General features: G+C 42.5%; 1 protein-coding gene across 3 annotated transcripts in view; it reads left to right on the top strand.

Moving 5' to 3' along the window:
• Positions 1 to 25,250, top strand: part of LOC134207748 (DDB1- and CUL4-associated factor 6-like) — a 40,422-nt gene that overhangs the window by 3,741 nt on the left and 11,431 nt on the right. For all 3 annotated transcript variants that reach the window (XM_062683609.1, XM_062683611.1, XM_062683610.1), the window contains 2 exons: positions 23,682 to 24,418; positions 24,472 to 25,208. In XM_062683609.1, the coding sequence (XP_062539593.1) occupies positions 23,682 to 24,418; positions 24,472 to 25,208 (1,474 nt within the window). The remainder of the gene's footprint in view (positions 1 to 23,681; positions 24,419 to 24,471; positions 25,209 to 25,250) is intronic.

Genomic DNA, 25,250 nt, shown 5'->3' on the forward strand with positions numbered 1-25,250 from the left:
CACTCCCCAGTTCTCATTCGGCCCTTATTGCCATTCGGCCTAATGACCGTTCGGCGTAATGGTCTTCGGCCTAATGATCCAGCATCACTTGGGAGATGTTTTGCAGGACGCTTTTACAACGAGACCGTGAAGAGACGGAGCAACTGTACCGCGCTAATAACACAAGAAAGTTCTATGAGAAGTTGAACCGTTCACGTAAGGGCCACGTGCCACAGCCTGATATGTGTAAGGACATAAACGGGAACCCTCTTACGAACGAGCGCGAACGAGTGTGAGGTGATGCAAAGGTGGCGGCAACACTACGAAAACACCTGAGTGGCGATATGGCAGACGAAGATGGCTGTATTGTGATGGACCTGGGAGAACGCGCGCAGGACATAATTTTACCAGCTCCAGGAAATTGAAGAACAACAAAGCCCCTGGGGTTAACCAACTTCCAGGAGAGCTATTTAAACACGGTGGTGAGGCACGGTAAGCCGCGCGGCTACAAAGCAAGACCATGCTGAGGGTGGCTGCGTTCGATTCCCGGTGCCGGTCTAGGCAATTTTCGGATTGGAAATTGTATCGACTTCCCTGGGCATAAAAGTATCATCGTGTTAGCCTCATGATATACGAATGCAAAAAATGGTAACATGGCTAAAAAACCTCGCAGTTAATAACTGTGGAAGTGCTTAATGAACACTAAGGTGCGAGGCGGCTCTGTCCCAGTGTGGGGATGTAATGCCAATAAAAAGAAGAAGAAAGTGAGGCACTGGCTAGAGCGCTGCACTGGGTCATTACCAAGATTTGGGAGGAGGAAGTTTTTCCGCAGGAGTGGATGGAAGGTGTCGTGTGTCCCATCTACAAAAAGGTCGATAAGCTGGATTGTAGCAACTACCGCGCAATCACATTGCTGAATGCCGCCTACAAGGTACTCTCCCAAATTTTATGCCGTCAACTAGCACCAATTGCAAGGGAGTTCCACGGACCAGGTGTTCGCCATTCGCCAAGTACTGCAGAAATGCCGCGAATACAACGTGCCCACACATCATCTATTCATCGACTCTAAAGCCGCATATGATACAATCGGTCGGTACCAGCTATGGCAGCTAATGCATGAACACGGATTTCCGGATAAACTGACACTGACCGACTGATCAAAGCGACGAGTGCGTAGTTCGAGTTTCAGGGGAATTCTCGAGTCCCTTCGCAACCCGCAGAGGGTTACGGCAAGGTGATGGTCTTTCGTGTCTGCTATTCAACATCGCTTTGGAAGGGGTAATATGAAAAGCAGGATTAACACGAGTGGTACAATTTTCAAAAAGTCCGTCCGCCGACGACATAGATTTTATGGCACGTAACTTTGAGAAGATGGAGGAAGCCTACATCAGACTGAAGAAGAAAGACAAGCGGATCGGACTAGTCATCAACATGATAGGAAGAGGTTCAAGAGAAGACAATGTAAGCCACCCACCGCGAGTTTGCATCGGTGGTGACGAAATCGAGGTGGTAGAAGAATTTGTGTGTAGAGAAATTCGGAGACGCATAGTGGCTGGAAATCGTACGTACTTTGGACTCCGCAAGACGCTCCGATCGAAAAGAGTTCACCGCCGTACCAAACTGACTATCTACAAAACGCTTATAACACCGGTAGTTCTCTACGGACACGAGACCTGGATGATGCTCGTGGAGGACCAACGCGCACTGGGAGTTTTCGAAAGAAAAGTGTTGCTTACCATTTATGGTGGGGTGCAGATGGCGGACGGTACGTGGAGGAGGCGAATGAACCACGAGTTGCATGAGCTGCTGGGAGAACCATCCATCGTTCACACCGCGAAAATCGGAAGACTGTGGTGAGCTGGGCACTTAGCCAGAATGTCGGACAGTAATCCGGTGAAAATGGTTCTCGACAACGATCCGACGGGAACAAGAAGGCGAGGTGCACAGTGGGCAAGGTGGATCGATCAGTGCTGGCGAAGTGCTGCCATGGACCGAGCTGAATGGAGAAGACTTTTATGTATTACACAGGCCACTCCGGCCTTATTCTTATCTTATCATATCTTAGACTGACTGTACACATAAATGGTTGCTACTCTGTGATTGCCCAGAGCTGGTGCGAATTGCACTTTGATAGTGGTTGGGATTTACCATCTATTCTCGAAGTGCACGTTCCAGCAGCTCTCAAATGTTGAACATTAAGGGTGCCGGCCAAGTGCTTACAGTCAGTTGGGAAAGGAATGGAATCTTATTGTGTGGTAATTGTTGCTACTAGAGACCGAGAATACCTCTGCATCTCCACAAATACTACGGGGAGGAAGTTGTGTTAGTTGGGTGGGGTAATCAGAAACATAGATCGGGATTCACCATGAAAAGTGATGTGACCTATGCAACTTCTATTTTACTGAAAAGACGGATATTTTCATATAAAACAGTATTAGCATCTTCTAATCATATTTTTAAGAATACGTGTTCCATTGTTCATCCATCGTAAGGATAAACAATCAATCACTCAAAGTGAGCGATTGTTCATTTGAATTTGGATTTAAACGCAAAGGCCATCATTATAGCTTCAACGCGAGGATATGCAACGCTCACTGCGAAAGGGTGGCAATGTTACAATAAGTTTATTTGAAACTATGAAAAAAAAATCATCATCAATAAAACTAAGGCACCCGAGCAGTAGAAAATATCGCAACAATACCTAATTATATTTTGATTCCTTATTTTATTATGAACCAGCCCTGCACAAGAAGCAAAACACCAAAGGATTAATACCAAAAATCAACATGCAAAATACGTCTGGCATAACATCAGGGTGTCGACTCAAATTTGATAATAAAATTCCCTGACTTTCCCTGACTTTCCAGACCATTCCTCGAAAAATTCCAGGTATGAAAAATGTTTTTTTTTCATTTTCTAAAAACGTATGAAAATCTCTGCATGTGTGAATCCTTGAAGTCCATATGACTTCCTGAGCTACTGGAAGTCTAATCACTTCTAGAAATAGAACATTAAGGATTCGTAGAATATCGATAGGTAATTCAAGTCGTTCGCAAAGATTTAAGTAAATGCGCAGAACTCCTGAAAGATTTTCAAAATTCACATCGTTCCAAAATTAGCTGCAATTAATGTAACAGGTTTTTTTGATGCCCTCATTCACCATTTGGAATTCTCACGGACTCCCTGGAGACCTCCAAGACTACTGACGGACTTCTTCAAACCGTTGAAGTTTTTATTATCTTTGTGGAAAATTGTGTAAAATCTTGTATCTTTTGACCAGTGTTGGTAAAATCACTCATAAATCTCAATCAACGAGCGCCCCCGTGCGAACGAAATCTTCTCCGATTTTAAAGGAATGCATCACGCTTGAATTTTTCATGCTAAAACGCATCATTTCACTCATTTGCCAGAAAATCATTTTGATTTAAAAACGCATTTGAAATCAATTTGGGGCAAATCATTGCTTATACATAAAAGAGTGTCTAATATTTAAAGGCTCCCCCAAACCTAAGCTATTTTATCGCCGCGACGGCGACAACTAGTCGCCACGATTCTATCGTTGGGTCGCTGCAGGCAATGTTCTATTTACGCTTCCATACCAACGGCGACAGAATCGCTGTCGCCAAGCGATAGAATCGCGTCGTGACTGTCGCGTCGCGTGTATTTGGGGGAACCTTAATGCGACAAACGTTAATTCACTGTTTTTAACGAAGGAGAACAAAAGAAAACCTACGATGATTCTACTCATCCATGAGTTTTTAGATGCTGAGTTGGGTGCGTTTCAACTCACACTTGATTTGAATCATCCATGAGTTTTGAGATTTTGAGTTTTTACCAACACTGCTTTTGACACGACTTTTGAACTCTTTCTAAACAATCGTGAAAGCTTCTAGCGATCGTTCTAATGCCGTTAAAAAATCTTCCGGATAAATTATTTTCGTGAACATCGAGAAACCTCCATGGCTCTCAAGTATACTTACGGAGTAAGAATTCTTATTCTGTAGAGTTTATGGACTTCTAAAAATAGTTACGGGCTGCTTGCTATCTTCAAGAATGCAATCCCTACAAGCTCGAATAAATCTATATGCAGCACTTACATTAAGCCCAGCAAAACATTCTAACCACTGCAATAATTTAAATAATTTGGTCTGAATACACTCAGGTCGTTTAATTTCTGTTTAAATAAATCAATGGTCCCATGGAAAAATATCAAAAAAGGGAATGTTTGTGAAGAAGTGGCATAACTAGTCACCTATACTCCAGTTATTTCATCGATTTTCAGTTGTTTTTTTTTTTTTCAAAAAAGATCTTGGAGTTCCAGCATTGTTTTATTTATAGAAAGTTCAACTACTATCAACTAGATGTGAGACAACTGCAACAAGCAATGAAACTTAATAAGGAACATCTAATAATTTAAATAAGAACTCGTGGACATATGTTTGAAGATTCCTTGGTATATGTATTTTTATATGAATCCCTTCACGAAGACATTTAGTAAAATTTGAGTAAATACCATACAATATACAAAATTTTTGAAGCGGAGCTTTCGAAAAAAAAATGTACTGAACATCAACCCCAGGAGCTCCAGGATAAAACCTATCGAAACAACTTTTTTAAATCCCATGGGTTTTTTTTTATTTTTCAGTAAGAATTCTGAAGTAATTTCTGGACAAAATCCTCGAAGATCAACCTGAATATTTCCTGATGAAATTGTTTTATAATCATCTAAAGCAGCGAATGTAATACTGAAACATTACCATTGACAACAACATTATCCTCCTCTTGCATCCGAGTATGATTATGCAGTATCGAGTAACGTTTAATTGAGAGCATCGTCACCTACGTACATGAGTTAGACCATATGATGCGTTTATCCACTATCATTCTCTCTACATGACCATCGAATCATGACGAGAATCGATTTTAGAAGCCCATCATCAAATGGAAGTTCACGTAATGTTTTTAAACCTATCCCCGCCCATTGGTCTGTGAATCATTATCAAACTTTACACCTTCTAACCTTCATCGTATTGTTTCAACACCAAAAAGTAATATTAGGTACATCTTTATGGTTTCATTAGACTACAAATATAATCAATTTTGAGTACAAATAGTTGAACTATTGAAAACAATCAGTTGAATATTGATTTACAATCAATTTTTTTTTTCGTTTTCCACCAATTTTATCGAATAACTTTTGTTTTAGCATTTTTTCAAAGATGATTCCTTCCTATTGAAATTTTCAAAAAATGTCGTGGGCGGAAATAGGGTTAAAACAATACCTACATAATTTTGTTTGGAGATGATGCTGATGCAGTGGACGGCCGACACAGGTCCACAAAGTTACTATTCGGCGTTTTTGTTCAACAAACTTGCAAATATCCAGTTATTGGTTGTATGTAGGTTAAACCTGATGATTCCTTGTTGAACAGTTCTGAACTATGGGCCATAACTCAAACTCTACTTATAAGGAAACTGCAAAAAAAAAAAAAATCAAAACGACTCCGGCACAAAACCACTCAAACTAAATAATCTAAAATATCAAGGGGGACTTAAAAAGACTATTTGGATCAGGTCTCAACAGTGACCATTTGAGCAACAAAACTTTGGAACCTCTGTTATTTCTTCAAGATTAATAGAAACAAACTCGATTACCATGGGGAACATTAAAAGGGCCCGGAGTAGACTTTTAGTCTAAAGACTGCCAACGGCCACACAAAAAATAAGCTTTATAGCTTGATAGTGGAGGTGGTTGTCGACTGTAGCTGCCTCTGAGTATTGTTTATCGGCTATGCAGTCTGATGACCAGATAAAACGCAATATTAATTCTGATCCAACGTTTCAGTACCTTTATTAATCGTTATAAATGGATTAGAATTGGCTCAGAGTTTAATTGCCATAAGTGTAAGTGTGTTTAGTATATTGCTCGAATTAAAAAAAATCACTATAAATTTTCAATTTTTGGATTTGTGATTTTTTCCCTGACCTTAATCAAAATTCCCTGACTTTCCCTGACTTTCCAGGTCCAAAACGAAATTCCCTGACTTTCCCTGACTTTCCAGGTTTTTCCAGGTAGTCGACACCCTGAACATACTTTGTAATTACAATACCAAACGCATAATACATTATTATTCGTGTTGTATTAAAATACCTATGCATGTTATGACTGAAGCATTTTGCATATCAATCCCTGGCCCCACCTTCTGGTATTCCGCCTCTTAAATAAGGAGAGTTTATATTAACGTCTGTTATCGAGGTCGTTGCTCCTACTACGACAGGGAACTCCATTCAGAATCAAATTATTAATTCTGTTACAACTTTTTTTTTTCGCGGAATTGTTACTGACAGCGATGCAAGCCATGTGCAACAAATCGATGCATATACCAATGAAAATGTCATCCTAAATGCTAGGTGAAAAAGAATGTCGAGTGTAAGAGAGTAAACCGGGCGTGTGAGTAGAAACTGTAATCTATGATTAAGATGAATTTAATAGTGCACAATAATTGAAAAACAGCTTAACATTAAATCAAGTCATAAAAGTAAGCAATTTCCCTGCTTGAGTGAATTAGAACGAATATGAATTATTCACGTAGATCGCCGCATATGCACATTAAACAATAGGCTACATAAGTCTACAGTGCATACTTTAAAATGCTCGAACCCGAAGTTTGCAATTATCATAAAACATAACAAAATAAATTTAAACAAATAAGTATTACAGTTTAAAGCTGCACACTAACCAGAGATTTGCAATATGCTCGAAAGAAATTGGCCAAGACCCCCATTTCCAACCGCAATAGTTTGTCAGTTAACACGTACGTCCCCAACCCCCATTTTACGACAAAACTCAAAATTCAAAACCACGTAGCTCAGCCTATTTCTAACGGATTTTCAAGCAATCTTCTGAAATCGATCACAAAATACCTATAGTTTTAGGAATCAATTTTCGTGCAATGACCATGGTTTCGGATATATTCCGGGGAGTACTGGGGTTACCTCCCTCCCGAAAAAAATGGTCACTTGCAGATCGGCTTCGAAATCCATCTTGCGACATGTCAAACTTCATGATTTTGCCAAACAAGTACACTGGAATACATTTCGGCGATTTTCGATCGAATTGATCACCCTCCGGGTACTTCCAGGGCCTGGTTCCCTTGGGGAAGTGGCCAATATCCGTTCAATCTAGGAACCCATCTTGCGACATGTCAAACTTCATGATTTTGCCAAACAAGTACACTGGAGTCCATTTCGGTGATTTTCGATCGAATTGGTCACCCTCCGGGTACTTCCAGAGCCTGGTTCCCTTGGGGAAGTGGCCAATATCCGTTCAATCTAGGAACCCATCTTGCGACATGTCAAACTTCATGATTTTGCCAAACAAGTACACTGGAGTCCATTTCGGTGATTCTCGATTGAATTGGCCACCTTCCGGGTACTTCCAGGTAGACCTGTGCGTTGATTGAAATTTTACCGGCGTTAGCGTGATAGATCATTTTCAGCCAGCGGCGGCGGCGTGGCGTCGTTACGCCGTTGGTGATCGGCGGCGGCGTGGATCGGCGTGAACCAGTTTCAAGCGCCAAAGTTCCTTCAGAAGTTCCTCCAGGAATTTTTCAGGAAGTTCCTTCATGAATTTTTCCGGAAATTCCTCCAGGAATTGCTCCGGAAGTTCCTCCAGGAATTCCTTTCGGAAGTTCCTCCAGGAAATCCTCCGGAAGTTCCTCCAGAAGTTCCTCTAGGAATTCCTCCGGAAGTTCCTCTAGGAATTCCTCCGGATTCTCCTCCAGGAATTCCTCCGGAAGTTCCTCCAGGAATTCCTCCGGAAGTTCCTCCAGGAATTCCTTGGGAAGTTCCTCCAGGAATTCCTTCGGAAGTTCCTCCAGGAATTCCTCCGGAAGTTCCTCCAGGAATTCCTCCGGAAGTTCTTCCAGGAATTCCTCCGGAAGTTCCTCCAGGAATTCCTCCGGAAGTTCCTCCGGAAGTTCCTCCAGGAATTCCTCCGGAAGTTCCTCCAGGAATTCCTCCGGAAGTTCCTCCAGGAATTCCTCCGGAAGTTCCTCCAGGAATTCCTCCGGAAGTTCCTCCAGGAATTCCTCCGGAAGTTCCTCCAGGAATTCCTCCGGAAGTTCCTCCAGGAATTTCTCCGGAAGTTCCTCCAGGAATTACTCCGGAAGTTCCTCCAGGAATTCCTTTCGGAAGTTACTCCACGAATTCCTTTCGGAAGTTACTCCACGAATTCCTTTCGGAAGTTACTCCACGAATTCCTTTCGGAAGTTCCTCCAGGAATTCCTCCGGAAGTTCCTCCAGGAATTCCTTTCGGAAGTTCCTCCAGGAATTCCTCCGGAAGTTCCTCCAGGAATTCCTCCGGAAGTTCCTCCAGGAATTCCTCCGGAAGTTCCTCCAGGAATTCCTCCGGAAGTTCCTCCAGGAATTCCTCCGGAAGTTCCTCCAGGAATTCCTCCGGAAGTTCCTCCAGGAATTCCTCCGTAAGTTCCTCCAGGAATTCCTCCGGAAGTTCCTCCAGGAATTCCTCCGGAAGTTCCTCCAGGAATTCCTCCGGAAGTTCCTCCAGGAATTCCTCCGGAAGTTCCTCCAGGAATTCCTCCGGAAGTTCCTCCAGGAATTCCTCCGGAAGTTCCTCTAGGAATTCCTCCGGAAGTTCCTCCAGGAATTCCTCCAGGAATTCCTCCGGAAGTTCCTCCAGGAATTCCTCCGGAAGTTCCTCCAGGAATTCCTCCGGAAGTTCCTCCAGGAATTCCTCCGGAAGTTCCTCCAGGAATTCCTCCGGAAGTTCCTCCAGGAATTCCTCCGGAAGTTCCTCCAGGAATTCCTCCGGAAGTTCCTCCAGGAATTCCTCCGGAAGTTCCACCAGGAATTCCTCCGCGAGTTCCTCCAGGAATTCCTCCGGGAGTTCCTCCAGGAATTCCTCCGGAAGTTCCTCCAGGAATTCCTCCGGAAGTTCCTCCAGGAATTCCTCCGGAAGTTCCTCCAGGAATTCCTCCGGAAGTTCCTCCAGGAATTCCTCCGGAAGTTCCTCCAGGAATTCCTCCGGAAGTTCCTCCAGGAATTCCTCCGGAAGTTCCTCCAGGAATTCCTCCGGAAGTTCCTCCAGGAATTCCTCCGGAAGTTCCTCCAGGAATTCCTCCGGAAGTTCCTCCAGGAATTACTCCGGAAGTTCCTCCAGGAATTCCTTTCGGAAGTTACTCCACGAATTCCTTTCGGAAGTTCCTCCAGGAATTCCTCCGGAAGTTCCTCCAGGAATTCCTCCGGAAGTTCCTCCAGGAATTCCTTTCGGAAGTTCCTCCAGGAATTCCTTTCGGAAGTTCCTCCAGGAATTCCTTTCGGAAGTTCCTCCAGGAATTCCTTTCGGAAGTTCCTCCAGGAATTCCTCCGGAAGTTCCTCCAGGAATTCCTCCGGAAGTTCCTCCAGGAATTCCTCCGGAAGTTCCTCCAGCAATTCCTCCGGAAGTTCCTCCAGCAATTCCTCCGGAAGTTCCTCCAGGAATTCCTCCGGAAGTTCCTCCAGGAATTCCTCCGGAAGTTCCTCCAGGAATTCCTCCGGAAGTTCCTCCAGGAATTCCTCCGGAAGTTCCTCCAGGAATTCCTCCGGAAGTTCCTCCAGGAATTACTCCGGAAGTTCCTCCAGGAATTCCTTTCGGAAGTTACTCCACGAATTCCTTTCGGAAGTTCCTCCAGGAATTCCTCCGGAAGTTCCTCCAGGAATTCCTTTCGGAAGTTCCTCCAGGAATTCCTTTCGGAAGTTCCTCCAGGAATTCCTTTCGGAAGTTCCTCCAGGAATTCCTTTCGGAAGTTCCTCCAGGAATTCCTCCGGAAGTTCCTCCAGGAATTCCTCCGGAAGTTCCTCCAGGAATTCCTCCGGAAGTTCCTCCAGGAATTCCTCCGGAAGTTCCTCCAGGAATTCCTCCGGAAGTTCCTCCAGCAATTCCTCCGGAAGTTCCTCCAGCAATTCCTCCGGAAGTTCCTCCAGGAATTCCTCCGGAAGTTCCTCCAGGAATTCCTCCGGAAGTTCCTCCAGGAATTCCTCCGGAAGTTCCTCCAGGAATTCCTTTCGGAAGTTCCTCCAGGAATTCCTTTCGGAAGTTCCTCCAGGAATTCCTTTCGGAAGTTCCTCCAGGAATTCCTTTAGGAAGTTCCTCCAGGAATTCCTTTAGGAAGTTCCTCCAGGAATTCCTTTCGGAAGTTCCTCCAGGAATTCCTTTCGGAAGTTCCTCCAGGAATTCCATTCGGAAGTTCCTTCAGGAATTCCTTTCGGAAGTTCCTCCAGGAATTCCTTTCGGAAGTTCCTCCAGGAATTCCTTTCGGAAGTTCCTCCAGGAATTCCTTTCGGAAGTTCCTCCAGGAATTCCTTTCGGAAGTTCCTCCAGGAATTCCTTTCGGAAGTTCCTCCAGGAATTCCTTTCGGAAGTTCCTCCAGGAATTCCTTTCGGAAGTTCCTCCAGGAATTCCTTTCGGAAGTTCCTCCAGGAATTCCTTTCGGAAGTTCCTCCAGGAATTCCTTTCGGAAGTTCCTCCAGGAATTCCTTTCGGAAGTTCCTCCAGGAATTCCTTTCGGAAGTTCCTCCAGGAATTCCTTTCGGAAGTTCCTCCAGGAATTCCCTTCGGAAGTTCCTCCAGGAATTCCCTTCGGAAGTTCCTCCAGGAATTCCCTTCGGAAGTTCCTCCAGGAATTCCCTTCGGAAGTTCCTCCAGGAATTCCCTTCGGAAGTTCCTCCAGGAATTCCCTTCGGAAGTTCCTCCAGGAATTCCTTCGGAAGTTCCTCCAGGAATTCCTTTCGGAAGTTCCTCCAGGAATTCCTTTCGGAAGTTCCTCCAGGAATTCCTTTCGGAAGTTCCTCCAGGAATTCCTTTCGGAAGTTCCTCCAGGAATTCCTTTCGGAAGTTCCTCCAGGAATTCCTTTCGGAAGTTCCTCCAGGAATTCCTTTCGGAAGTTCCTCCAGGAATTCCTTTCGGAAGTTCCTCCAGGAATTCCTTTCGGAAGTTCCTCCAGGAATTCCTTTCGGAAGTTCCTCCAGGAATTCCTCCGGATGTTCCTCCAGGAATTCCTCCGGAAGTTCTTCCAGGAATTCCTCCGGAAGTTCCTCCAGGAATTCCTCCGGAAGTTCCTCCAGGAATTCCTCCGGAAGTTCCTCCAGGAATTCCTCCGGAAGTTCCTCCAGGAATTCCTCCGGAAGTTCCTCCAGGAATTCCTCCGGAAGTTCCTCCAGGAATTCCTCCGGAAGTTCCTCCAGGAATTCCTCCGGAAGTTCCTCCAGGAATTCCTCCGGAAGTTCCTCCAGGAATTCCTCCGGAAGTTCCTCCAGGAATTCCTCCGGAAGTTCCTCCAGGAATTCCTCCGGAAGTTCCTCCAGGAATTCCTCCGGAAGTTCCTCCAGGAATTCCTCCGGAAGTTCCTCCAAGAATTCCTCCGGAAGTTCTTCCAGGAATTCCTCCGGAAGTTCCTCCAGGAATTCCTCCGGAAGTTCCTCCAGGAATTCCTTCGGAAGTTCCTCCAGGAATTCCTTCGGAAGTTCCTCCAGGAATTCCTTCGGAAGTTCCTCCAGGAATTCCTCCGGAAGTTTCTCCAGGAATTCTTCCGGAAGTTCCTCCAGGAATTCCTCCGGAAGTTCCTCCAGGAATTCCTCCGGAAGTTCCTCCAGGAATTCCTCCGGAAGTTCCTCCAGGAATTCCTCCGGAAGTTCCTCCAGGAATTCCTTTCGGAAGTTCCTCCAGGAATTACTTTCGGAAGTTCCTCCAGGAATTCCATTCGGAAGTTCCTTCAGGAATTCCTTTCGGAAGTTCCTCCAGGAATTCCTTTCGGAAGTTCCTCCAGGAATTCCTTTCGGAAGTTCCTCCAGGAATTCCTTTCGGAAGTTCCTCCAGGAATTCCTTTCGGAAGTTCCTCCAGGAATTCCTTTCGGAAGTTCCTCCAGGAATTCCTTTCGGAAGTTCCTCCAGGAATTCCTTTCGGAAGTTCTTCCAGAAATTCCTTTCGGAAGTTCCTCCAGGAATTCCTTTCGGAAGTTCCTCCAGGAATTCCTTTCGGAAGTTCCTCCAGGAATTCCTTTCGGAAGTTCCTCCAGGAATTCCTTTCGGAAGTTCCTCCAGGAATTCCTTTCGGAAGTTCCTCCAGGAATTCCTTTCGGAAGTTCCTCCAGGAATTCCTTTCGGAAGTTCCTCCAGGAATTCCTTTCGGAAGTTCCTCCAGGAATTCCTTTCGGAAGTTCCTCCAGGAATTCCTTTCGGAAGTTCCTCCAGGAATTCCTTTAGGAAGTTTCTCCAGTAATTCCTCTAGAAGTTCCTTCAGTAAGTCCTCTAGAAGTTCCTCCAGGAATTCCTGGAATTCCAGGTGGCGAATTCCAGTTTCCCGAGGAATTTCTGGAGGAACTTCCGGAGTAATTCCTGGAGAAACTTCCGGAGGAATTCCTGGAGAAACTTCCGGAGGAAGTCTGGCCAGGATCTGGGCAGCCTTGCCTAATATATGCCATAATTTTCACCAAAAACTCATCTCGTACGGTTTCTTTAGCAATGTGTTTATAGTCAAGGGAAAAGCTTTATCGGCTGTTCGGCCACATTGAGAGTTGACGTAAAGTCAATGTCAGCTTCTCCCCGAACAGCCAAGATAGCTGTGTGGTGTCGGCAGCCAGTTATCTGGCTCAGAATAACGCTACGGATTGCCTGTTCCGGTGGTAGAAGTCCACCATACAGGTGACCCCTAATTCTTGGTGTGATGCGGCTTTATGCTTACCGTGCCTAGGAATGAATGGTTAGGGGGGGTCTAAAAAGAACCTAACCGCTAACGGAGCCTGTGAAGCACCAGGGCACCCTTCACAGTATCTAGCCCTTACTGCGCTAACCGGAGCTATGGCGTAGTTGACTTTTTGCTTCTCCGAAATAATCGGCTACTCTTATTCAATCTCAACTTGAGGTTAAATAAGGGTGGGATTATGAGCATGTTTTTATTTAGTTTTTCAACAAATTGTCACCTATATGGATTCGCTTTATACGTTATACACATTGTACTCTGTGTTTCGTCTTTGACTTTCTTGATAAGATACCAATTTGGTTTCATCGTTGCTGTTCATATTAATACTGAAGTTGTGAAGTGCATTATCTTAATTTGCAATGGCTTCAGTTAAGATAACTCAAATCAATCTTCAACATAAAAGAACAGCAACGATTAATCTTATGCAAACTTATGCAAAATGGCAAATCTCAAGTGACTTTGGTGCAGGAACCCAATTTTCGGAAGGGTAGCTTCTACTTAGGTAACCTACTGAACCCGGTTTTTGCTGCTTGCAGTAAAGAAATGGCAAACGCTCGATCAATGCCGCGTGCATGTGTGCTTGTTAACAACGCTATTGTTGCTAAACTTATCTCTGAACTAACAACCAGAGATGTATGTGCTGTTACAATTGATGCAACTGGCGGTAGCTCGGATATCAATCTGAGAGGCTCCAGCTTGATGGAATACTTAAGTAGTACCGAACTTAGTTTACTTAACATAGGCAATCGCCCAACCTTTATGGTATCTAATAGAGCAGAAGTGTTAGACATAACCCTTTGCTCCAATAGAATCAGTCACGAGTTGACGACTTGGCATGTGTCAGATGAGGAATTGATATCTGACCATCGCTACATCTACTTTGATCATTTGAATGTTACTTCGCAGACCTTGCATTTTAGAAATCCTCGTTCAACAAACTGGGATCTTTACACAGAGTTGCTCTCTACCAAATTTCATGGATATCTACCTTCTATAGAAGCTCATACCGACTTGGATGATACAGTTGATACTACAACGTTGCACATCGTGGAAGCTTTTGAAGAAGCTTGCCCCTTGCGTTCTGTGCAAACCTCAAAAGGAACCCCGTGGTGGAATTCCAGTTTGGCTAAGCTAAGGAAGCAGTGTAGAAGGAGTTGGAACAGACGCCATTTAGCAGGGACGGATTCTTTCAAGTTGGCTCGCAAAGCTTACAAGAAGGCTCCACGATCTGCTGAACGATCCGGCTGGAAAAACCTTTGAGCAAATGTTTCCAATTTGAGTGAAGCCAGTCGATTGAATAAAATTCTTGCGAGATCCAAGGATTTCCAAGTTGGCGAAATTCGCAAGCCAAATGGCGACTACACTTCTTCTGATGAAGAATCGTTAGAGCACTTATTTTATACGCACTTCCCTGGATGTGTCGATATAACATCTTCGGATGATCCTGATGTCTTTTCATGTAGCTATGGTTCTTGGGCTCCAGCACGTAGAATCATAACTACTGAATCGATTCAATGGGCACTTAACAGTTTTGATCCCTACAAATCTCCAGGAGAGAATGGGATTTATCCCGTTCTACTTCAGAGAGGTTTTGAGCATATCAAACATGTTTGGAAAAGCTTTTAGTATGCAGTTTTGCTTCTGGGTATATTCCCATATCCTGGCGGGATGTCACTGTAAAGTTTATCCCAAAAGGAGGACGTGCTTCGTATGAAGAAGCAAAGAGTTTTAGACCCATCAGTCTGACCTCATTTCTTCTGAAATGCTTAGAACGTATTATCGATCATCACATTCGTGATGACTGTTTGGCAAACATGCCTCTTCATGTTAATCAACATGCTTACCAATCTGGAAAGTCCACCGTGACTCTTCTACACAAGGTTGTGTACGATATCGAGAAAGCATTCGCTCAAAAGCAATCGTGCTTGGGTGCTTTCTTAGATATTGAAGGTGCTTTCGACTACGTGTCTTTCGATGCAATATTGAAAGCCGCACATTGTCATGGGCTACCTAATATTATTACCAAATGGATTCACCAGATGCTTAAAAACCGACATCTCTACTCGACATTACGTCAAGCAGCGATTAGGAAATTAAGTGTCTGCGGATGCCTTCAAGGGGGAGTATTATCTCCACTTTTGTGGAATCTCGTTGCAGATACGCTATTGAGGTTACTCAATAATGGCGGTTTTCCTACCTATGGATTTGCCGACGACCATCTAACATTGATAGCGGGTTTGTGCATTACTACCTTATTCGACCTGATGCAAAACGCTCTTCAGGTAGTTGAAAGTTGGTGTCGCCAATATGGCCTTTCGGTTAATCCGAATAAAACATCTATAGTTCTTTTCACAGAAAAACGTAACCGTAATGGTATTCGTCCATTACATCTTTTTGGTTCTGAAATCAATGTAACTGATCAGGTAGAGTATGTGGGTCTAATTTTGGATTTAAAGCTTTCCTGGACTCCTAACATTGAGTTTAGAATCAAAAAGGCGTGTATGGCTTTCGGCCAATGCCGACGAACCTTTGGTAAAACTTGGGGTCTTAAACACAAATATATCAAATGGATTTACATTATAGTTGTACGACCAATTTTGGCTTATGGATGTCTTGTATGGTGGCAAAAGAGGGGAAGAAAGGGACAATTCAGTCTAAATTAGGCCATCTTCAAAGGATGTGCCTAATGGCAATGACTGGTGCGTTCTCTTCAACTCCCACGGCTGCTCTCGAAGTTCTCTTCGACGTGGCCCCACAAACAAGAAGCATTTTCTTGTACTTACTGACTATGGGTACTCGGTTTTATGGAAGAGAATCCTGTAAACCGCGGTTTACACACACTTCGTTGTTACCGTTTATGGTTTATTGGGACAAAATTTTTCTTGCTCCAAGTGATCTCACACACGTTAGTAGTTTTCCTTATAGGACATTTTCAACACAATTCCCCTCGCAGGATGAGTGGACATCTGGCTATTTGGAGAGAAATATGTCGGACAGCATTGTTTGTTACACTGACGGCTCCCTCCTCGAAGGTAGTGCAGGTGCAGGCGTCTATTCGCGTGAGCTGAGATTGCAGGCCTGGTAGCGGGTCACTTTTTAGTGACTTGGTCACTTTTTTCGGCCTACTCACTAAAAAGTCTCTTTTTTCGACCTCAAGTCACTAAAGTCACTTTTTCTCGCAAAAAGTCACTATTTTCAACTATTTTAAAACTATTGACCAAGATTATTTTATTAAGCTTTATGTATTCATCGGATGATGCTTTGTTCATGGCAGAAATGAAATTACGGATCTTGGAAAAATGATCGCTCAGAAACTTCGCCAGCCATTTAACTCGCTGCTTCTTCTTCTTCTTCTTATTGGCATTACATCCCCACACTGGGACAGAGCCGCCTCGCAGCTTAGTGTTCATTAAGCACTTCCACAGTTATTAACTGCGAGGTTTCTAAGCCAAGTTACCATTTTTGCATTCGTAACAGGCTAACACGATGATACTTTTATGCCCAGGGAAGTCGAGACAATTTCTAATCCGAAAATTGCCTAGACCGGCACCGGGAATCGAACCCAGCCACCCTCAGCATGGTCTTGCTTTGTAGTCGCGCGTCTTACCGCACGGCTAACTCGCTGCTCTTATTGGCATTTCACCAGTAGCTAATTGAAGGTGTTTTACGTCACAATTTATATTGGGAACGACCAGGGTAGATAACAAAAAATCCCTCTGTTTTGGCTTTTCTGGTCACCAAGAGTCGAAACGTCGGATGTTGTAGAATCACTCCGCTTTATAAATTCTATGACCAGAAAAGCCAAAACAGAGGGATTTTTTACGTCACAATTTATAAATTGGTATACAATCATGTAATCAGGTGACCTGTCGATTTCAATTTTTTTTAAAACTCAATCTTTAAAACTCAATCTATCTGTGGAACAACCATGCTTGTTTTATGCAACGTTTTTACGTCCTATTTCTGATCATGTAATTCAAATTTATTATCAAAATATATGGAATTGGAATATATTCCAATACATCTCAAATAAATCAAAGAAGAAAAACAATATGGTAATGAGTTTATCCACTTCTTTTTATTAGCATTTTTACATTCCCCACTGGGACATTATTAGACTAACACGATGATACTGTTTGCCCAGAGTAGTCGAAAACAAGTTCCAACTCGAAAATTTCCAAGTCTGGCACCGGGAATCGAACCCAGCCACCTTCAAATGGTCTGGCTTTGTAGCCTCGAATTTTACCGTACGACTAATAAAGACCACGGTAATGTGTTAATAAAGCACTCAATAAGCATTTTCCGCTGTGACACTTTTTATAGAGGCAGGCTTGACGTTCACAAGGCACAAGGCTCAATACGCAGAAAGCCATGGGTTCAATTCCAGATTGTTTACATCTTTACCGTTCAACTTGACCATTCTAATAGTAACTGTTAAATGCATGGGCGTAACTAAGGAAAAATTCTAGGGGGGGCTAACTTTTTTTCAGTTGTTCTATTCAAGTCACACACATAAAAGTTATCTTTTACTCTCAACGCTGTCCAACATAATTCAGTCTGATTTGGTTGCAGCAACCCAAATATGATTCAAACTAGTTGTATATGGGTTACAAAAACTACTGTACAATATGTGTGTTACTCGGGAAGTTGACCTACCAGACAGCATTTTCAACACATCCAGTGACCCTGATATGTGTAACAACTAGTAAAAAGTTTGGCATTTCGGTGGGGAGTCATATTAAAAAGTAGTGAACGGTTTGCTGTCTTAAACACTTCTCATCAGAACGTTTATTATTGCTTAACGATTACATGCTGTCGACTTCACATGCGTCACTCACTGGAATTCAGAGAGTGTAGTTACAACAATATGAAAATCTAGAAATGTTGTGTAGGTTTCCCAAAAACTTTGATATGTAAAACAGGAGCTTTGCAAAGCGAAAGAAGGCTGTTATATATATCCATTCAAAGGAATTTTAAGTTCTTTCTCATTTACATTTTAGTTACCTCTCCTTGAAACATCAGGATTTGTCGAGCTTTTTTCGAATCTCTTGAAACCTAGCAGGATTATTGTAAATTCATTTTTTTGGAAAATAGCAACAACATCCTTAAAACACTTTACCAGACAAATCTGCCTTGTATGCCTTCAAAATGTCCATACGATACGTTGTACTTGGATACCACATTGTCGAAAGGTTTTTTTACAATCTCTTCAAAAATGCCATGCATTTCTAAGAACAAGCCTCCCGGAATCCAAATTTAAATCTATTCGTGTTTTCAAGGGCACACCACTGAATACGGAAGCAACGCAGAACTGTTATTTTATTTCAGCTTTGCTTCGTCTTAGCATGCGTGAAATAATTAAAACGACAGTTGTGTATTGCTTCCGTGTTAAGTTGTATAGAATGGTTTGCCCTTCAAAACACGAGTTAGTTAAGTCATGAATTCTGAGATTATTGTCCTTAAAGGATTATTTTAGAAAGCAAGATATCATACGCATACTTCTGTAAAAAATACTCACAAGGCTCTAGGCAACCTTAAAAATCCTCAAGGATTGATTATTTGTTATTATACCGCTCATAAAAAAATCTACTACCTCCGCTTATTTTCGATCGCAACACAAAATGAGCGCCAGATAATCGCCTAAGAAAAACATACCTCCAGAAAAAAAGCTACTTTGATATTTTTTTAAATACGGCCTCCACGTGGTGAATTGTGGCAATGAATACTTTGATAACACGTGCTATTTGTACTGCAGATAAATTTTCCACATCTAGGAGAGCTTTGGAAAATGATCACGAAAGTTCTCATTTTGTTGCAAGGCACAATATTAAATTCCATTGCCAAATCAAGACTTGTTAGAAATTCATTGCAATCTAAGCACCCTGTTGTCTTTTTGATTGATTTTTGATCAATTTTTTATGTTGTCTCCAAGGGGTAACCAACTCTAAACTTTCGACAGTATCCAGAAATACTAACAAATACTACCGAAAAACAACGTCGCATATAATAGTATATTGATCGAAGAGCCCTGGTTGAGAAAGCATGAAACACAACGCCAACAAGTCATACAATCCCCGTTTTAGGCAACACAATTGTTCAATTGTTCGAAGTTTGAAAACTTGATGAAACAGAATCAACTTGCTGAAGAGAGAGGTAACTGATAAAATGATATTCTGCAGTTACGTCCATATATGATCAGAAAGCTAGATATGTGCAATACTTATGTAAAGTAGCAAAAATTCTAGGGGGGGCTAACTTGGTTCTAGGTGGGGCTATAGCCCCCCCTAGCCCCCCTGTAGTTACGCCAATGGTTAAATGGTAAATTAATTAAGAGCATTTCTGCATCTGCATTTAGCACATTGGCAAGCCGTTAACCAAGACAAAGATCTGCCAATAGAACCTTAACATTCTACGTGATTTTTTGGGAGAAGCATCAATTATTTTTCAATGTAATATTTCATTTGAAAAACAAACGAAAACATTGTTGATAGAACTGTGATCAAAAAATCGAAATTTACCAAGCAAAGTATTTTTCCAGAAACAAAAATAAAATGTAGCTTTCTCCAGAAAAATAACAACATTTAAAGAAAAACAAAAAAGGCAAGCATGAAAGGTGCATTTATTCAATTACAAAAATAATTCGACCCTAGGATTCAAACAAAATGCAAATAATAATATAATATTATAATAATTATCCAGAAAGATTGTTTCAAGAAATAGCATAGCATTGCAAAGCATGCTCTTGCACAAATCGTAGATGGAGTTGCAGAGATAAACATACACCAGTTCCGGGTGGGTTTTAGTCGATTAGAACCTTTAGCGTTAATGAAACTATGAGTTAACCCCATGAAAAAAATCACAAAAAATCAAAGAAAATTTAAAGGGTATTTAAAAAGCTGTAAAAAATCAGATCAACCGGAATGTTTACAAATACCAACCGTGTAGAAAAAATATTGGGTGTATCCACTGTCATTATAGATCTTGCCACGGTCGTAAGAAATAGACAAGAATTCAGTTAGATAGTTTTTCTCAAGTCTGTCGAAACAAAACTTTAAAATTTTCAGCGTCAACAAAGTTCCCGGTTAATTCACGGTTTTCCCGGTTCAGTGGCCACTAGAGTGATTCAAATTTTGACTTTTTCGCTCCCCTGTGCTTAAACGATTGTTTTTGCTAGTTTAATAGTCCTCCCAAATTTTTAGCTGATTTGGATGTAATTTGGTTGTGCACGTGCCGTTTGAAGATTAAATGAAAATTACTATGAGAATTGCCACTTATGTAAAGGATCGTTTCGTGAAGCAACCCAGAATCTATTTGAAAATATTTAACACATCGCCATCATAGAATAGATCCTAACCCGAAAGCCAGTTGTTGTTGCGAAGCAATCTGACTTTTGTGAGCAAAATTATAAAGAATACAGAAAGGCTTATTATTGATATTGATGTTATTCTTTTACGTGTTAAATTGAATTTCCCACAATTCAGTATTTCCTTAATAACTTTTGTTACCAGCATCAAATCGTTTAGCAACAACGACGATATTTTCCCTTGTTAAATTTCCTATGTTGCTAACGTATTCATACATTTTTAGAGTTTAATGGGCAATGATGGGGAACGGTTTTTCACAAAAGTTACTGTTTTCATAGTAATTTTCATACAAGCTTCAAACTGCTTGTGCTCAGTCAAATTACATCCAAATTAGCTAAAAATTTAGGACGATTATTAAAATGGCAAATGCCATCGTTTAAGCATAGGGGAGCAAAAAAGTCAAAATTTGAATCACTCTAGTGGCCACCCTGACAGATGTAATGAAGGGTTTGCTCTTAAAAAAATATTTATTGAGTAGATATCATAGAAAGGAGATCAAGTCTCCCCAATTTTGAAGATTGCATGCGCTGTCGAATTCCATAGCAAAAATCGTTCATGAATACGCAGCAAGTCGGAAAATCTGCGTATTTTGTAGGAAAACTATTTAAAAGTTCAGAGAGCATGGTCCTCGTTACAAGCAGAAGGTCAAGCGTTCAATCCCAGGCTCGTTGTACATGAATCTTCGTAATTCTTGTTTCGTTTTCTACCAAAACGATCCGTACTGTTGTTCCTGTCGCACTAAAAATTCCAAAAACTTCCGTGGCACCAGTGACAAATCGTAGAATTCTTTGCATCTTTCTAAAGTAGGTGTTCAGCTAATCCAATGATCGTAATTTTCACTCATTTTCAAGAGAAGAGAATGCTCATTCAGGCGAATTTTCGCCGAGAAATCATTTTTGTGAAAGAAAAACATAGCCATATTTCGCTCACTTCCAGCAGCGTAGTTTTGAGTAGTCCTGCTTCTGACTGATATACTGATATTGAGTAAAATTTCCGTGGGGTTAAAAGAAAGGGGAATACAATTTTACTTGGTCGTTTCTCTTCTGAGTTTGTTCTAAGAGATAAAAGTTGTGAGTGAAAGATGTTTTCCGCCACAAATTATGGGAAAATTATTCTCCTTCGACCCAAAAACGCTTGATTTCGTCTCATCGAACTTACAAACGAAATTGGAAGTCACTATTTGGTCACTTTTTTGCAACTGAAAGTCACTATTTGGTCCCTTTTTTCGTCAGCTTTGGTCACTAAAGTCACTATTTTCAGTGGCTTCGGTCGCTACACTGTGCCACCAAAGTACTCTTTAATGGGTGAAAAAGTACCCATTATGAAGTTAAATAGTTCAACTCATTAAAAGAGTAAACAGCGTTTACTCATTAATGGGTAAAGGCCCTTTACGTCAAATTCAGGGGTGTTTTTTACCCATTATCCAAGGCACTATTTTTGAAAAAACGGGTATATTTTACTCTTTATTATTTTGAAAAGCTAGTTGAAATTTAGTATAAATCTTATGCAAGCAATTAGGCGGTTTATTATTTTTAATGAAAAAATCTTTATTATTGCACATGGTGAAAACATAATTAACAATAAATTAAATGTAAATGTTCGGGCAAAAGCGCCAATGCTTCTCTTGTGCTTTCTTGTATATATTTATGGTCAATCCTTGATCGAAAGAACTCAGCTAACGGGCGGAGTTTTAGGTATTTCTACCGGAGCAGATAAACTTATTCGGCGTCTCGATGTCCAGAGCAATAGCAGCAGCTGCGTCCAGAGCCAATCGCGAAATCTAAGGCATCCCTTAACCGACCACCGTCTACGGCTTCCCGATATCCGGTAGAATACCTTTAGTTGCTCCGGGACCAACGCTGGAAGGCTTTCCTTATTGCCGAGAAACGTCTTTGTCTTCCCTATCAGCGAAATACCACAAGCAGCTGCACCAAGAAATACTGCATTTATGCCGGTTGTCGGAATTAGGGCTTGTTGAAGGCTACTTTATTGTTTGCGGATAACATTATAGATCCCTGGGCTGCAATAGACAAAATTTATAAGATATTAACTAAAAATAACAGCAATAAATAGAAGAATTGTTACCTCCTCCGCCATCAGCAGTCGGGTTTACAGTGTACCAGCCCTGATTGGAACAGTCACACTCACTGGGTACATACTGCACTGTCTTTCAAGCGGAAATATTTGCCATCATATGTGGAGTGCACTGCAGCAACGCATTATAGGCAAAGTAATATACTTCTGTTCAGATAGCCAAGCAGCTATTAAAGCTCTCGCCTCGGCCAACTCAAGGTCGAAGTTAGTAATCGCATGTCGAACTCAAATTGAGGAACTGAATTCAGTTAATACTTTACACCTTATATGGGTACCTGGCCATAACTGGAAACGAATTGGCTGATGAGTTAGCTCGTAATGGAGCATCGCATGAATTTATTGGTCCTGAGCCAGCTATTCCAATATCCAAGTGTTGGGTAAAGCTTTTGATCAACTCTTGGGCTGTCACTCAGCACAAATGGCATTGATTGGAGTAGTTTGGATTCATACCATCAAACAAAATTGTACATCCGGGAGCCATCTCCGGTAGTAGCAAGCTATTTAGCTAATCTGTCTAAACAGAATTGCAGTGTCTTAGTCAAGGCCTTGACAGGTCACTGCCGACTGAACTATCACATGGCAAATATTCAACGCGTTGAATCTTCTGTTTGTGATAGTTGTGAATCCGATTATGGAACTTCTTATCATCTAATATGCCCAGTCTATGCACAATTGCGCTTCCAAATATTTGGTAAACACTTACTTAGTGAAATTGACTTCAGAAACCTGAACCTTCAGAGTATTTTGTTGTTCATAACCCGTTGTTGTAAGGAGCTATTGAGCTCTCCAATTGAATAGAAGTGTGCATGATTCCGATGTATTCCTCTCGAAGTGTTTGTGATGTTTTTGCTGCAACTGAATTATTTTATACTGTGTAGGATCAGTGACACTAGTGTTGGTGGTTCTGGCTTTGGAGAACTCAATAGGCTCTTGTGCGCATATACGTTGTATGCCCTCTTCAAGGGCCCTTTTCCAAACATTCACTTTCTTCTCCCACCCACATTCGCGAAGTCGAAGCAAAATTCTTCACACAAACAATGACAGTTCTTTATGGGTGTTTACAGTAGAGCAACAGAGAGGAGGAGATGGCGGCCATGTTTCACTCAAGCTCTGACAGATAGCAATGGGATTTCCCATAGGAGGGAAGAGCAGAATTTGCTTCGACTTCGCGAATTCCTTTCCTTTTTGTTCACTTCCTTTTCCGTCAGGTGTGTGATGAAAAAGGCTGTGAAGGCTATGGCACAAATCATCCAAATTGAGGTGAACGTGCCCCTGGAGCCCACGTTCTGATACCTGATAGTCAAGTATTTCTACTTCGGGAAATTATGTAATAAATGTTGATCGCGAATGTTGCTGAGATCAAGAAAACAATAATTTCAAAGAACACTTCAAATATGTACCTGTTTGCATTTGTTACGTTCTAACTCTCGAAAACATTTCAATCCAAATTGGTATAATATATGTATTTTCATTCGTTTTGCAGACAGTCTGGACTTCATTCAGCGGTTGGACCTGTGGAAAACCCTAAAAGTACACAAAGGATGCGTCAATACAGTATTCTGGAGCGACGATGGCCAGTTATTACTGTCCGGCTCCGACGATCAGCACATCGTCATCAGCAGTCCGTTCACCGGACAGACCCTTTTTCAGCACAAGACAACACACAGGGCCAACATCTTCAGTGCTCGGTTTCTGCCACAGAGTGGAAATCGGGAAATCGTGTCCTGCTCCGGCGATGGTATCGTGCTCTATACGGAACTGAAGGACGTTGCCCTGGAACCCGCGGAAGCTCACGAACGTAACTTGAACTACTTCAACTGTCACAGCAATGGGACGACGTACGAAGTGACTACGATTCCAACAGAACCCAAGACCTTCATGAGCTGCGGAGAGGACGGAACGGTGCGGTTATTTGACCTGCGCAAGATGACACGCTGCCTGAAGACGTGCTGTAAGGATAACATCCTTATTTTGAGCCCTTCGGCTGTGACGGCCATGAGCCTTTCACCGATTTCCATGAATTACATTGCACTGGGTAGTTCCGATAGCAACGTTCGGATCTATGACCGGAGGTTCCTCAAAATGGTAGACTGCAACTCACCTGGGTCGCCGAATGATCGCCACACGGTGCCGGTCAAGATGTTCACTAATCCATCGATCGAAAAACGTTCTTTCAGGGTGACTTCGGTCGCTTATAGTCAGGACGAGTGTGATTTGCTGGTAGGTGTTTTAGAGTACTATTTTTAAACCATTACTAAAAGTACTTTTTGTAGGTCAACTACTCGTCCGATCATTTGTACCTGTTCGATGTGACGAAGGAGGGCATCGAAGTCACAACAGCACAGGCCTCGAGCAGTGCTGAAAAGGGTAAGCGGGGTTCGAAGACGCAGCATAGTATTGACAGTCCACCGCCGGTGCGTCGGTTGCGTTTGCGTGGCGATTGGTCCGATACCGGGCCGGAAGCACGTCCGGCCCGCGAGATGGCATCACGGGTATTCGGGGCCGGCCAGGCTCGACCACAACTGCAGGCTACGATCATGCATCGTATGACCGAGGTTCTGTCACGAATGTTGGCCGACCCCAGAACACGAATCGGACTGACGCACACGAATGAGCTAACCAACGATAGCGATTTGGCCAATGTGGTGGATGACTTCCGTAGTTTTGCTAGCAGTAGCAATAGTGGGGTTGGGGGTGAAGACGTGGAACGACGGGAAGGTTCGGCAGAACCACAACCTTCGACGAGTGGTGCTCGACCCAGATCACCGAGACAAGGCGTGGCAGATTCGACACGGGTAGGGGAGAGCAGAGTACAGGAAGCAGATGATGATGACGATGATGATTACGAGGACGACCAAGGGGACGGGCATAAACTAAACCAAAGAAAAAAGTCTGTTAGTAGACAGAATTCTGCATACGAAGCGGAACTGAAAGCACTGAATGATCTCGAAGCAAAGGTTTTAAACTACGATTACGTACTAAGGAAGTTTGTGGGGCATCGCAACGCAAGGTAAGATGTTTGGACCGAACTTGTTTGAATTGGAGAAATACA

The sequence above is a fragment of the Armigeres subalbatus genome, chromosome 1 (genome assembly GCF_024139115.2).
Source record: "Armigeres subalbatus isolate Guangzhou_Male chromosome 1, GZ_Asu_2, whole genome shotgun sequence".
NCBI classification, from domain to species: domain Eukaryota; kingdom Metazoa; phylum Arthropoda; class Insecta; order Diptera; family Culicidae; genus Armigeres; species Armigeres subalbatus.